This window comes from Acomys russatus, chromosome 25 (assembly GCF_903995435.1).
Source record: "Acomys russatus chromosome 25, mAcoRus1.1, whole genome shotgun sequence".
NCBI lineage: Eukaryota > Metazoa > Chordata > Mammalia > Rodentia > Muridae > Acomys > Acomys russatus.
In genome coordinates, this window is record NC_067161.1 from 44663108 (window position 1) to 44678561 (window position 15454).

Below are 15454 nucleotides of genomic sequence, written 5' to 3' on the forward strand. Positions count from 1 at the left end.
ACACCTTTAATCCCAGCACTCAGGGAGGCAGAGGCAGGTGGATCACTGTGAATTCAAAGCTTGCCTGGTCTACAGGATAGCCAAGGTTACACAGAGAAACTCTGTCTTGAAAAACTGAAATAAACTGGGTGAGGTGGCACATGCCTGTAATCCTAGCACTTAGGAAGGCAGGTGGATTACTGTGGGTTTGAGGCCAGCCTAGTCTACAAAGTGAGTCCAGGGCAGCTAAAGCTACACAGAGAAACCATGTCTCAAAAAACTGGAGGGAGGGGGGAATAAAAAAAAGAAAAACCAAAATAAAATAAATCTTTAATAACAGGAATTTTAGTTGAATATTAGATCCCATTTTTATGTTTGAAAAAAAAATTGACCCAGGAGAAGTGGCATCCTCTCATGGCTAAAGTCTTTCAAAATGGACCTTCTGGTGAATTAAAACATGAGAGAGGGGGAGAGAGAACACCCTTAGGTGTTGGTGGTTAACCTCCCACCTTGTTACTAGCCACTGTGTATGTAGGTTGTTGGCTTGCAAGCTTTTGGGGCACCTCCTGCATTTCAGGGTTCTGGGGAATTCAAACTGAAGTCTTCAAGCTTGTAAGCACTTTACCCACAGAACCATCTCTCTTGCCTGAAACTTTGTTTCACTCGTCACAGATGGGTTTGTTAAGACAAAAGGAAGTTGTCAGATTCTCAGTCAAAGGAATACGGAAGAAGTCGAGAGATGGTTCAGCGGTCAACAGCATATCTGCTCCTCCAGACGACCTCAACTTTAGGGATCTGATGCTGTCATCTGGTGTCCTCAGGGACACACATACACACACACACACACACACTACCTGCAAGACAGTTGCTGAGAACCCCGAGAGTACAATAAAGTCTGCCTATCAAGACTTCTAGTCACATCTCTGGGATGCTCTGAGTAGGACAGATGAAGAGGCCCTATGGAAGATTAACAGTGATGGTTTCAAGGCAGCTGGGAGAGACTGGATGGCTTTGAGAAAATGCTAGACATGAAGATGCATGATAGCGTTCCAGAGCTGTAAGAACTGTGATGAGCCAGCTGAGTCAAGAAGAAAGGTTTCTTTGGTCCAGTGTTGGCATTCTCAGGGTATGTAAAGGCAGCTGGTCCTGATGAGAGAATATGTGGCAGGGAAGTGATAGACAGGAAGGCACTGGGATTCTGCCATCCCCTTAGGGGCTCCCAAAGGGCATTAGACATCCTACCAGGCCTGGTGTCTTAGATGCTCCATCACCCCCACACCAGCCTGGGGATCAAGAAGTTACGGTCTTTGGATGACATCCTAGGTTCAAGTGATAACAGTAGCAATCACCAGATAAAGATCTGGTCCATACCTGCAACAGACCAGGCACATGAAGGATGAGATTCCATCATCTGCAGCCACGGGCAGAGAAGCGGTGACCTGGGGGACCTGCGGCTGAGTGAAGTAACAGATGAGGAAAGACTAACACCAGGTGATTGCATTTCTCTGCGGGCTCAGCATGGTGCAGCCACTGTGGTGCCTTACAACAGCAATCCCAGCATGTGGGAGGCAGACACACACCAGGAACCCCAAACAGAAGGGGGGCTGCCTGGCTAAGGCTGAGGAGATGGTGGCCAGAGAGGGAGAGAGGGGGGTTGTTTATTTGTTTTTTAAATATTGCACTGTGTAGTAAATACAGTAAATAATGTTATACATTTCAAAAATAACCCCTAATTTCAAATATCCTCACCATACACACAGTGATGTTCATTTGAGATTATGCTAACCAGTTCCTCCTTGGATTCATAAGGTCACATCACTCTGCTCTATAAATAGATACAAGTATAATTTGTCAATTTACAGTTAGAAAAAAAGAAGAAGGAAATGCTCATGTGCTGTGGCGGGCAGCTAGCTCCTGGAGGAGGGACAACAGGCCAGTGCTGAGCCCTGGGCTCGGGATGACTGAGCAGCACAGGACACGTGCTCCTGTTCTTGTAACTGTTTTATTGCAGGAGGAGGGGAATCAACACACTTTACAGACTTAAAGCTGCAACAAGTCCCAGATGCTCTTTGGGGAATCGCCATCCCGTTCCCACAGGACACAGCCAGGAGGTAATGTCACAATAGGTAGAAAGAGGCAGCAGGCACACTTAGCTGTAGTCACCCCATCCCACCCCCTATTTTTGGGGTGCTTGAGCTCACACCCTGAGCCCAGAGCAGGGATAAGAACGTGCTCTGCCGCTTTGGGCCACAGTCCAAGTCTTCCACATTTCTGAGGAAGAGTTCAAATTCAAGAACTGTCTTAAACCACTTGAGGGAATCCCGGCAGAGCACAGCACCCCGGGAGACTGAGGAACTCAAACATCCTGCCAAGCTCTACAACTTTAAGGCAACAGGCCTCTCTGTGGACCTGGGGGAGCACATAACAGACCAAAGACATACAGGTGCCTGCATTTTGTATCAGAGGCTGGGGATTCCCAGAACTGGACCCATGGCCACTAGGAACCCAGCTGGCTCTCTCAGGACACACTGGACACGGTGAATTTCCGGACTCAGGAGGTACCAGAGTAGAAATGTGGTTTGCACAAAAGGGCTAAGAACGGGCACAAAAATAGCTGCTGATCCAGCTCACCGTCTCTTCCGTCCAGTCCTGAGAAGGCCATCAGTAAAGTCTTGACAGTCATAGCACACAGCTACGGTGGTACTGCGGTGGGCTCAGCGCCTGAGGGGTTCTGGGATTATGCTGAGTGCTGCCCTCCCAGAAAGAAATGCTTAGACCATGCCTGTATGTATAGTGAATGCTGAGGGTGCCATGTATTTCCTGGGGTTTCTGAAGTCCTGATGTGGGGGTGCGGGTGATGGTAGACGCTGGCGGTACAGCCTGGGATTCTGTAGGCAACCGTTTGGAACCCTCACTCCCTGATGAGCAGCTCAAGCTGGGTGTTCTGTTACTTGAGGAGATGTGTGGTTGAGAACACTGGTGGGGTAGAGGAAGGTGGTCAGGACCCATCCCACTGGCAGAGAAGGGGTGCTGTAGCCAGTGTGCTCTTCTGAGGCCTGGGGGAGCCTCAGGCTATACAGGCACAGAGGATAGGCTATTAACAATGGTGGCCTGTGTGTGTGTGTGTGTGTGTGTGTGTGTGTGTGTGTGTGTGTGTGTGTGTGCAGGGTGGGGGAGGCAGGGGATGTGCATATACGTTGTGTGGCTGAGAGAACACAGAGATGGAGGGAAAGATGCATAAAGGACCACCAAGGAGAAAATTAATCTGTTGTTGTTGTTGTATTAACTCACTATGCCAGACCCTTTCTTATTTGGGAGGCCGTTTGGGTATTAATATAAAAAGAACTATTAGGTGATGACACAGCACCAGGTGATCTACCTCCAGCTGACACGATCCATTTCTCCTTTTGCATGCCAGAATCACCACAAACCGCTTCCCACTGGCACAGGGCAGTGCTGTGCGGGCGGCTGCATGTGTCTGCTCTCCTGCTCCCCGCATACTAGCAGGCTCTCAGGGTGGAGCCTCCCCCTTGTCCCCCGCCTGACCTGGCCGCTGCTTACAGGTGAGCATGAGCAGGAGGAGCAGCGGCAGGTGCCACAGGCTGCAGAAGAACAGTTTCCTTGAGCTCTTGCGGTCTGCGTCCACGTAGAAGCGGAAGCCGAGGTAGGAAATGTACAGGTTGATGGGGAGGGAGATGATGGGGAAGGCCCATGTGGTGACATCCAGCACCGGGGCAGCAGTGGACAGAGCGATGAGGGCCAGGCAGTGGCGCAGGGCCACACGCCGGCAGAGGGCCGGGTGGGTGACGGACATCATGCTGTAGCCCCCTCGGGAGTAGTCTTCACGGAGGCCCCAGCTCAGGGCGTTAAAGTGGGGGAACTGCCAGGAGTACAGGATCCCTCCCAGAAGAAGTGCTCCTGTGAAGAAAGGGGAGCAGTTAGGTGCCAGCAGAGATTTCCAGAGGAAGGTCTCGGGCCTCCAAGTGAGCGTCAGAGGCCTGTTTTCAGGAGACCAGCAACTCATATCTCAGTTAACTTTCTATTGTTATGACAAACACCACGACCAAAGACAACATTAGGAAGGAACAGTTTGTTTGTTTATTTATTTAGTGTTTTGGTTTTTTTTTTTTGAGACAAGGTTTCTCTGTGTAGCCTTGGCTGTCCTGGATTCACTTTGTAGACAAGGCTGGCCTTGAACTCACAGCGATCCCCCTGCCCCTGCCTCCCGAGTGCTGGGATTAAAGGTGTGTGCCACCACTGGCCGGCAAAATGGTTTCCTTTTGCTTACAACTTCTCCAGTTAGAGGTTGGGGCAGGATCGCAAGGAGGAACCTGATGGCAGGAACTGAAGGGGCGACCATGGTGGAACACGGCTCAGTGGCTTGTTCTGCATGGCTTGCTCAGCCTGCTTTCTTACAAAACCCAGGAGGACCACCTTCCCACGTGGCACTGCTCCCCGCCAGCTGGGCCCCACTATATTAATTATTAACAAAAAATGTCCCACCGGAACTGTCTATAGTCAACCCGATGGAGGCATTTTCTCAGTTGTGGTTGCTTCTTCCACACAATCAACCAGGACACCTTTCTTGCTCTCCTCTCTGTCTTCCTCAGCCTAGTATGCAAGTCAGGAGGCGGTGGTCCTTTAAGATGCCCCTCCGCCTTAGGTAGGAATTGCTCACGTTGAAGGCAGGGAGGGCTGTGCTGCTGTTGCAGGGCACTTAGTGTGTCTGTGCAGGGGCCTGCTGCCCTGCATGCTTCCCAACACTGTGACATCAGGGGAGTCAGTAGTGAGTCCACTCTTGCCTCTAGGTCCATAATCAGGACATGGGTGCGGAAGCAGTGTCACCACCTGAAGACCACTCAGGCCTGCTGGCCTTCCCTCCTGGGTCAGCTTCGCTTCTCTGTGGGACAACTAGAACACCCTGTTGACAATGTTACAGAACTGAGCATGCCTCTGGGCCACTGCTGTCTTCTGTATGTCTTCTTCACCAGTGGAAAACCTGGGCTTCCAGGACACCATTCCCCAGAACCCAGAACAATGAGATTAAGTAAGAGGTACTAACACAGTGCGTTGATAGGGCTCAAAATAGGTCAATGACATGCAGGAGACAGGGCTGCTCAGAGAAGGCCTTATGGTGAGCAGATAGGCCATGACCCAGCTAAGTGGATGCCAAACATCCTCTGATCCTGGGGATACACCTGGAGTATATGAAACAAAGGGCTGGGGAGGGGGAAGCAGAGTAGCAAGAGTGGGCTAGAGAGGCACGTGGAACCCAGGATAAAGAGTGGGGTCTCCCTCCAGCACAGCGAGGAGAATGGGTAGCAGGAGAAGTGTGAGGAGGCAGAGGGTTAGAGAGAGAGCAGGGTGCCGGACACCCATGAATGGGTTCATGGCAGAGTATTAGCCTTATTCTTACCTACACAAGCTAGCCCGACCTGTGTCATTGCCATCAGCTTACCAACGAGGACATTTATAGCAGCTGCATTTACCCAAGGCTTTAGTTTCCACCGATCAACTGCAGTCCAGGAATATTAAGTGGAAGATCATAGACATAACTCATTTATAAGTTTTTAATTATTTTATTTTATGTGTATGAGTGTTTTGTTTGTCTGTCTGCATGTATGTCTTTGTGCCACTTGCATGCGTGTGCCCACGGGGGCCAGAAGGGGCCATCAGAGCCCCTGGGACTGGTGTTACAGTTGGTTGTGAGCTGCTATTTGGGTGCTGAGACTTGAACTGACATTCTCTGGCAGGGCGGCCAGTGCTCTAACTGTGGAGTTATGCCTCCAGCCCTGTAATCACCAAGTTTTGAATTGTGTGTCATGCTGAGTAGTGTAGTGAAAGCTCACACAGTCTGTTATACCTCATTTAGGATGCGGACCATCACTTTGCCCAGTGTGTCCACAATGTCTGTGCTACCCTCCCATTATGCACTTAGCAATTAACTTCAGAAGATTTCCTGACAATGGTTATGGTAGCTCATGTTGTGATCTGAGGCTTCAGACATTAACATGGGTTGTAGGTGGTTCTTGGAAGTGTTTCAAGGAGGAGAGGGTTACAGTTGTAATTGGCATGGCCCAGGGAGACTTAGCAGTATTGCATGTGACCAGATGTAGCCTTTAGGAAATTGTTGCTCCACAGGATGCCCAGTATTAGTACCCTTCCCACATGAGGGAGGGACAGCCACGGGAAAGGCTTGATGGAAATAACAACAGAGTTCTTTTCTAGCTCATTAAGAGACCTGGCACCCGTTTCAGTGACAAACACAGCACGCTTATCTTTACAGGGAGTCCTCTTGGGAATTGAAAGGCAGGGAGGGGAGGCCGGGCCACCCAGGTGCCGCTGAAGGAGGAGCTAGTGAAGGATGGAGACTTTCTTTGTGTTTTGATGGGAAAATACAGCTAACTCTGTGACTGGTCAGGTGGCAGAGATTCCCAGGGCGCAGGGTGGCCTTAAGGGCCCTGAGCTCCATGCTGTTTGGCCTCTCAGGCCTTGAGCTGAGTATGACATGCAGTAGTAAAGGCCACCAATGGGGTGGGAGCATGACGAGGGCAAGAAGTGTCTTATCAGGAAAAAACATCATTGTGGCAAGAGATACAGGGCAAGGGTTAGGGGAGACAGGAGGGCTCAGGGGAGGGACAGTAAGACTCCAAGTTCCAGGTGGGTTTTATTCTAGAAATGACTGAGAAAGAACAAACTTGACATGGTTAAAACGGCAGCAATGGGGACTCTTTCTTGTCTTTATCCAAGGCTCCCCCGCCCCCCGAAACTTTGGTGTGCCAGCTGCAGTAGTCTGTCTGTGTTGTGCAACAGAAATTCTTGGCTGTGCCTCTACTTAGAACAAGAGAGCTCAGACAGAATCTCGGTTTGGGGAGAGCAGCAAGCTGGTGTTTTCGAGAGGAAGCTGGTATGGGTTTGGCTTCTGTCACAAATGAACTCCCTTCAGGATCCACAGCCTAATGGACTACAGTCAGAGAGCCACCCACAGCTCTGCCTGCTGCGCTGCAACTGCTTCTGCTCACAGAAGAGAAGGAAAACAAGCCACTCTCTTCATCAAGATAAGGTGAGCTGGGGCAGGAAGGCCCGAGTCAGCTCAGGGCTGCGGTGGGGCCCACCTTCCTGGTGGGGTGAACAAAGTGCTCTGCACAGCCCCTCCCTCAGTCTCACTCTCGAAGAAGCCCAATTTTATTGGGCCAGCCTGTCTTCCCTGACAGCAGATACCAACTGCCTGCCAGAGGAGGCTGTCTGTCTGTGGGGTGGGCAGGGGGAGGGGGTAATGCTCCTCTGCTGGGTGCTGGCCAGGGAGAAAGACAACACAAATGGAGTTAGTCTGTGGTGAGGAGCTCCTTAGGGACAGACAGGGCTGGAGGCCATAAAGAGAAGACACCTTACTTGGCCTGGGGGCAGGGAATGGCCCCTCAAGAAACATGTTTACAGGGCAAGCTGGAAGCTACTCACTCACAAAGCCTTTGCTTCTTTTCCTTTCTTTCCTTTCACTTTCTGGTTTTTAGAGACAGGGTCCCATTCTCAGCCCAGTGTGGGCTGGAATTCTCTACATAGCCCAGGCTGGCCTCAAACTCAAAGCAATTTTCTTGCCTTAGCGTCCCGAGAGCCAGGATTACAAGCACATGCCACGATGCCTGGCTTCTGCTTCTTTTAAATGAACGTTCTCTTTTCTTAGACCTAGATCAATGCCCGCTCCACCGGAGGAGATCCAGAACACCACTAACCCCTTGTGTGCGTCAGAGGCAGAGAAGAGCATCAACAGTGCATGGAGGAACAGCAGGAGAGACTGCTGGCCCAACCAGAGTCCTGCTCTCACTGTTGTCTTCCCAGGGACACTTGGGAGATTCTTCAGGTCTCTTCAAAACTCGTCTTTATTACTTCTACAAGAAACAGACTGGGGGAGTCTCTCCCTCATTTCTACCTCTGCCCAAGAGCAGAATTGCTCTTTTACCACTACTGACAAAGAAAGCTCAGCAAGCAACTCAGCCACACCGTACCTTCCCCAAAGGAGAGGGGCCCTCACATGGAAGCACCCACCCTGGGCATGTACTCTCCCAAGGAGAATTCCTTTGCAGGATGCCTGATGGGTACCTACTGCCCTTACTGAAGCCCCTTCCCTGGTATTCACCATCCACACATGGCCTTGGTAAGGATAAAACCCACTGCAGTGAGAGTCGGGGTTGGGTTGGTCCAATAGGCTCCTCTCTAAATGTGGCCAGGAAGTTCATCTGTCCCATGGCTGGTGCTCTCACTTGTGATTTCAGGTTGGACAGTTGAAGAAGCTGGTTGGAAGCAGAGCTGACCCAGACCTTCCTGCCACAGGCCTTAAAGCCTTTCTTTTGAGGAATAACACACAGGTGCTTGTGGTCAGTCTCAGTGCAATAGATGGCAGATAAAGAAAGCGGGATGTGGGCCACTTTATCAACCAACAAAAGACAAAAGGCCAGATTAAAAGTCCTGGAAATAGGAAAAAGAGCAGGCATTTGCAACTTGCAGAATTCGTCGCAGGAGACTTGAGAAGACTGAGGCTGTGTGGCAGGAGCCTGGGGCTCCCTCTAACCTTGTGCACAGATCTCCGAGGAAGCCGCATGTGAAGGGAGAACGGTGCAACGCGCTGGCCCTTCTCTAGCTACCTCCCTGCAAGTCTGAGGCCCCTACAGATTTGTTTCCAGAATTCAAATTCTGTTAGGATTCTGCTTCAGTCTGCCTGCCTGTGATGTCATTGCCTACCTGCCACAGGAGCATGGCCCTACCCAGGGCTATATAAAAGGACAGTCCTACCTTGCCCCCCTTACTCTTTTTCTTACTCTTCCTCTCTCTCCCCTCTCTTCCTGGGGTACCCCTCCTCCCTCGCTCATTTAATAAACTCCTCTTTAACATAATATCTACTGCCTGGTACCTTACTGCCTTATCATTTTCATTTTAGTTATAGAAAATTCCCCTTAGCTCATACCCGAAGTTGTTACCCTTACCCTCCAATGTGACCTGACGTCACCAGTGCTGATCCTATGGGCACTCTGCATGAGGCACTGTGTGCATCTGAGGCTGTCCAGCCAAGCCCTGGTCTATCATCGCACCAAGGAGGCACTGGCTTGGCACCGGAAAAAGCCACCACCAGTCGCTGTGGGCAGTGAGATCAACAAGACCTGAAGAGATGCAGCTTGTCTGCAATTACAGTATCAACAACACATCCAACAGCCACTTTAGCCTTTTCTGTTCTAATGCTGGACACGGTTCTTTTTTTTTTTTTTTTTTCTGGACACAGTTCTAATGATCATTTGCTAATATTTCCACCAAAGTCACCCTTATTTTATTTTGTCTTAAAGACAGCATTTGTCAATGTTGTGAGAGAGAGGCAGACAGATTTCTGTGAGTTTAAGGTCAGCTTGGTCTTTACAGCAAGACTCTGTCCCGTCCCACCCCCAAAAGAAGGAAAAAGAGATGCCTTTTACCTTAGTTAAGCCGCACTCCAGGCCAGTTAAGGTAACATCTCAGCAACAGACACTCACTTTGAGTCTGACTCAAGCGGAGGAGGCACGATTTTAAAGGAAATCTTTACAAATGCTGGGGTTCAACAGCACTGGGTATTTAGTAAGCCTTTCATAAATATTTGTTGAATAAATGTGTGAATGAATCCCCTCTGGCTCTCTTCTCTTGTCTGCGACTAACAGTGGTAAATAAAGTGGAAAGGGGGTTTAGAGTTTTGTGGTTTACTAGTTGAGGTTAAAACAACTCCCTCTTTTTTTTGTTACAAAAGCCATCCATTTGCCAAGTGTCACCTCCTGATAAGAGCCCATTTCTGAGTCCTCATTTCTAACTGAACGTTGACTGACATAATTAATGTTTACCACACAACACCTGAATTACAAACCAGCCTGGCAATCAACTCAGAAGACTGCTACCATGCCTAGGCTGCAGTGGAGTCTCCGAAGACAAGGGGTTTCTTCAGATTTAACAAAATGACAACACAGAATCTCAGCATTTCTAAGAAATGAAGTGCTACAGGGAGGTGGCTTTGGCGAGGAGGGGGCGGGGCAGGGGGAAGGGAAGAAGCCTCAGATAAACAGTCTCTGGAGATAAACACGCTGAGAGGCCTAATGTGTATGGCTCCAGCCTGCTTGCTGGGGGCTGGAATGTCAGCTGCCAGCCACTTATCTGGGCAGCCCCCCAAGGGACTTCTTCACGGGGTTCCAGGAGGTCACTTCTGTCCTTGCCATCCCTGCTCCCCTGTGTATGGAACCAAACCAAGTGCTTCAGATTCTAAGGCTGCAGGTTAGCTCACCCAGGAGCCAGAGGCGGCCTTCTTGAGTTCTGTCTAGCCACAGAGCATTTTTAATGTTTCCTGCTAACAGTACTTAAGCTTTAAAAACTTAATAAACTAAAGGCAGGGTGATTAGGTAGCTGGGAGGAAAAGGCTACTTCTGAAGCCCAGAGGACAGCAGGCACAGGTAAAATCCCATCATAGAGGCTCACACTGTAGACAGAAGGGCTTTGTAAAAGGCAGGCATTTCCAGCGCACAGAAGCAGTTGGCCGCTGTGCACTGCCTTGATATGACAGCCTCAGACAAAGCCTTGGGCTGTGTGACTGGGAGAGCTGAGCCTTTTCCAGTCCTCCGTGCAGCTATAAACTAGAGAGTATCAAGAACAACTGACATTTGTTTAGCTTTCACGATTCCTGCCTGCTAATGCGCTTAATCCTTTTCCCCACCCCCAAATCCCACCTCACTTGTCCTGTGATGGACAAGAGCCCAGCCCAGGCAGATCCGAAGCCTGCCAGGGGCCTTCCCGACCAGAGCGCCCTCAACATGGGATTCTTTTCCACCCCTGGACCCAAAGAACCAAAGTAATTGTGGGAAAGGATTCAGCATCCCATGGAATAGTGGCCAGCAGCCTATGAAAGGCATCACCTAGCCCCATGGCTAGCACAGACTCTACAGAAAAACCTGTGCTTCTGGATGTGGTCCTTGTCCGTTCTCTGTTGGTTACCAGGACATGCAGGCTCCTCTGTACAGGGAGCGCCATGGGCCACAAGCCACAGGCCACAGGCCACAGGACTCACACCTCACACAATCTTGACCTCTGTCTTCTGAGCCTAACTAATCTTTTGCAGAGGGAGCCATGATGAGAGCCACTAAAATGCTGCTGCTGGTTTATCTGGGTCCTGGACTTGGGGTTGGGGGTGGGGCAAGCATTGGAGACTATTCGACCAACCTGCCTTTCAATCAGCCTGTCTACCCCCCACTTGTTGGAGTCAACAAGTTGCTCTTTCAAAGGGTGGTCAGACTGAGGCATCACTGAAATACTTTGTAAGATGAAACACTGACCAGGGAGGATGAAGGGCAGACCTGGGAGGGGAAGAGCCTTGTAAGAAAGAACAGGGAGTGTGAAGCGGAGGGAGGGAGTGGGAGGTGAGAGAAGGCGCATGGACCTGAGACCACAGTGAAGGCAGGCTCTGCAAACTCCCTGGTTTCCAGTACTGAGGAGAACCTGCTGCACATCCCTAAGTAAACTATCCTGGAGCTCCTGCCTGCCGCTTTGCTGGCTCAGTCACCCACGGCCTTCTCTCCTTTGACTGCACTATCCTCTGCAGGTAGTCATAGGCCTGGCTCTGCCCACACGGCATCACCCTGGCTCCTTCACTCCTTCAAGTCAACTGGCCTCTAGAGTCCTGCTGGCCTCCTCTGGGCAGGTGTGGTGCGCCCACGCCCTCAGAAGAGCCTCTGAAAGAGAAGACAGCGACTCACTGACTTGGTCCCTCTGATCTTGGCTCTGTCAGACAAACACCATGAACTTTCACATACAGAGCTATTTCTGCCTTTTCTGTACAGACTCGCCAAGGGTTAGGTACACAATGCATCTTTTTTCTTTTTGGAAGTGCTTTGCTGAGTCTTGTCTATCACTTAGTAATGCTGTCTGCTTCTCCTAGGAGTGAGTCTTACTCAGGTTTGTATCTCTCAAAGCCAAGCACACAGTTGGGCCTTAACACGTGCACGGTGAGGTGCAGTTTGTTAGCATGGTAAACTGGCAGCACCCAGTCTGAGCTGTGCAGCTGGGTGAACAGCCTCCCAGCTACCTCTGCTTCTTGGATTTGATACCCACTAAACCTACCAGTTCCTCTTTTTGCTGTCAGTTACAGTTCAGTAGAGTGTTCCAAAGCTACAGGGTAGTGACTTCTCTGAAGGTCAAAGATTAAATAGTCTGGAGACACTACAGAAGAAAGAGAAGTGTTCACCACTTTCCCCCTCAGAAAAGCTCTTTCCACCCATCCATATCCCCCAAAACAAGAACCCTAGTGGTCACCAACCTCAGAGAGAACACACACAATACAGCTTGAACAAGCATCAGCCCCACTCTCTAGGTATTTCTGAAGTACCCAAAGGCTGGGACTCTTCAGAACCCTGCAGTTGTCAACTTGAGGAGTGTGTTCCTGGCAAGAGCCATTAGCAGCATCTAGGAACTTGTTAGTTGTGACACTCTCAGACATTCCGAGAGCCACATAGTCAGCAGCCCAGCACTCTGGGAAAAATGGATGGGCCTGAGCCTGTGAGTCAGTGCTTCGACTTAGCAAGACAGGCATAGGTCCATACTGTAGTCACTGTTAAAAGGCACACACATGAAGAAATGGACACAGCTTCAGAAAGATAGTCTTTGCTCCTAGGCGTGCTTTCTGAATGAACTTTCTACAGATAGAAACTCCACGGGACAAACACTGAAGCCAAACAAAAGGTGCATCATGGCTCACCAAAAGGGCATATGTAGTCTGTCCAGGCACTTTGGACCTTGGGCAGCAGGAATGTGGGAGATGCTCATGGAAGCCCTGGGCCCTACAAGGATGTATTCCTAATCACCTGGTTTAGCCAACGTGGCCCCACTTTCAAAGGTTCTGCTCTCTGCTGTGAGTATGGCAGCCATGAACCTAATGTGGCCCTGGACACCTGAACGATGCCTAGTGGCACTGAAGAAGTTTACATTTATTTCACTTAAAAATTACATAGCTTGGCTGGTGCCTTAGTTTGAGCGGGACCCCTGGGCCCAAATCTGCCTATCATAATGTTCTACTTGTAGGTTTCTAGGACCCTCTGGATCCTTCTACTTTGCTATTCTCCCATGCTTCTCTCATCTAGAGTCCCAATAGGATGTCCTCCCCTCTGTCCCAGTTTCCTGGTAAGTGAAGGCTTTCGTGGGACATGGCCCTTGGGCTAGTATGCAGATATAAGTGAGTATATACCATTTGAGTCTTTCATTTGACCATGTCCCCTGGAGGGGGAGACCTGGTGGCACTCAGAGGAAGGACAGCAGGTTACCGAGAAGAGACTTGATACCCTATGGGCATATACAGGGGGAGGTAATCCCCCTCAGGAAAAGTCATAGGGGAGGGGAATAAGGGGAAAAGGGGAGGGAGGGAAGAATGGGAGGACACAAGGGATGGGATAACCATTGAGATGTAACAAGAATAAATTAATAATAAAAAATTAAAAAAAAAGATTACATAGCTAATCGTGGTTAGTAACTACCATCCTGAATAGGCTGTTCTACAAGATGACTGAGGTACATTAAATTACATTCGGCTTACTTCCTAAAATGCCAGCAATTTATAACAGCCCCTTAGCGTCTGTCCTCTGAAGGCGAAGACAGCTACTCACTGATATTTGTTCACGCTGATCTTGGCTCTGTCAGACAAACACCATGCCCTCCATGGCTTGCTCAGCCTGCTTTCTTATAAAATTCAGGACCACCAGTCCAGTGGTGGCACTCACAGTGAGCTGGGCCCTCTCACATCAATCATTAACCAATAAAATGCCCCACAGACCTGCCTACACCCTACAGACCTGCCTACAGGCAATCTGATGGAGGCAGTTTCTCAGATGAGGTTTCCTCTCCCCAGATGACTCTATGTAGCGCCAGCACACAAACCAAGTGGACTATAGGTAAGGGAGGAAGAGATGTGGCATATATGGAGGGCTCTCTGCATGAACTAGTAAAGTAGAGTGAAAACTCAGATACTACCTTGTCTAGGGATACCAGATGGATACTCCCCTTGTCCCCCAGCACTGTTTTCACCAAGCTTGGAGAAACCCCAGTCTTCAAACCATCAGCCAGGGAACAGTGAACTACTGAGTTTGCAAACTGTATGTCCTGCTCTTTCCTCACCTGTGTCCACCTCATGCCTTCTGGAAGAACTACAGATAACAGTAGCAGCCGCAGCTACTGTAAGTTGACTGGTACCGCAGTCCAGAACACCTCACCGACTAATGTGACCACAAAAAGGACGGGCTAGAAACCTAATTCCCAGTTCAGAAGTGGGGCCTAATGAGAGGTGGGCGGGTCTAGGGAACCCCATTCTCATACACAGACCAACACTGGTTACACAAGGGCTTGTGGCTGTGAGTCTGATCTCCAGTTGAGTGTGTTCAGTGCCTTTTGTTTGTCTGTTTTGTTCTCCAACTGTGGATTGACAGTCAGGGGCCCTTGGTGGATGGAATGCTGGGTTTTTTAAGATTAAAAAAAAAAAACCACACCTTTATTTACTTAGTATGTGTGAGTGTGTGCACACTTGGAGGTGAAAGGACAACTTGCTCAAGTTGGTTCTCTCCTTCCACCATATAGGCTCCAGGGATCGAACTCAGGTCACCAGGCCTGGTGGCAAATGCCCTTGCCTGATGGCCCAGCTGCTGGGCTCTTAACTTTGGATGTCCGAGCCCCTATAACTATACAAGATACATCTCTTTCTCATATAAGTGACCAAATCCGGCCTGGCAGCACAGATGAGACTACAGTAACAACTCATATGTCCTCAGAATGACTCCACAAGGAGAGACCACCACAGCTCCAGGTGGGAGATGAGGAGAGACTGGCAGAAGGGGGGCCAAGGTTAGGTCTGAGGTCAGCAGCAAACAAGGGCTCAGATCTTGCTCTGAAGCCCTTTGCTGCTGCTGCTGCCTCCCACGTGGATAAGCCGAGAGCTTAGTTTATCACAGAGCAAAGGGGCACATAAGCTTTAGAGTTCTGCATTTGCATACTCATTAAAACCTACCACTTACAGGATATTAAAACCATTCTAGGAGACGATCATGGCAAAGGTGTAATCGCACTTGTGCGTTTGCCAAATCAGAGTGTATGAGCTTTTATGAAAAGTTTCAGAAATGTGGCTTACAGGGCAACAGTTTATGGCCAACTGCCTTTTGATCTCTCATGTGAAAAATATGTACTTAAATATATTGCAGGAAACCTCACCACTTCCTTCCTAAGTGTCGGTCAAAACACTAATTACTTGACTAATCAGACTGTGAAGCTCCCCTCACAGACGGTAAAATGAGCTCTTTTCACCCCACAAATCCAGTTGTGACATGCCGCCAAAAATGGTGGCCCACTGAATGGTTTTATTGTAGACAGCATGAGCAATTTAAGCAAATCATGCACAAATAAACGAGGGGCTAATGAAGATAATCTGTCCTCACACAGGGGAAGG

General features: G+C 49.6%; 1 protein-coding gene across 1 annotated transcript in view; it reads right to left on the reverse strand.

The window, feature by feature from the left end:
* Positions 1 to 3146: 3146 nt before the first annotated feature.
* The window catches only part of LOC127207860 (protoheme IX farnesyltransferase, mitochondrial), a 104535-nt gene continuing 92227 nt past the window's right edge, over positions 3147 to 15454 (reverse strand). The window contains exon 6 of the mRNA XM_051167236.1: positions 3147 to 3897. Coding sequence (XP_051023193.1) covers positions 3491 to 3897 — 407 coding nt within the window. The 3' untranslated portion in view covers positions 3147 to 3490. The remainder of the gene's footprint in view (positions 3898 to 15454) is intronic.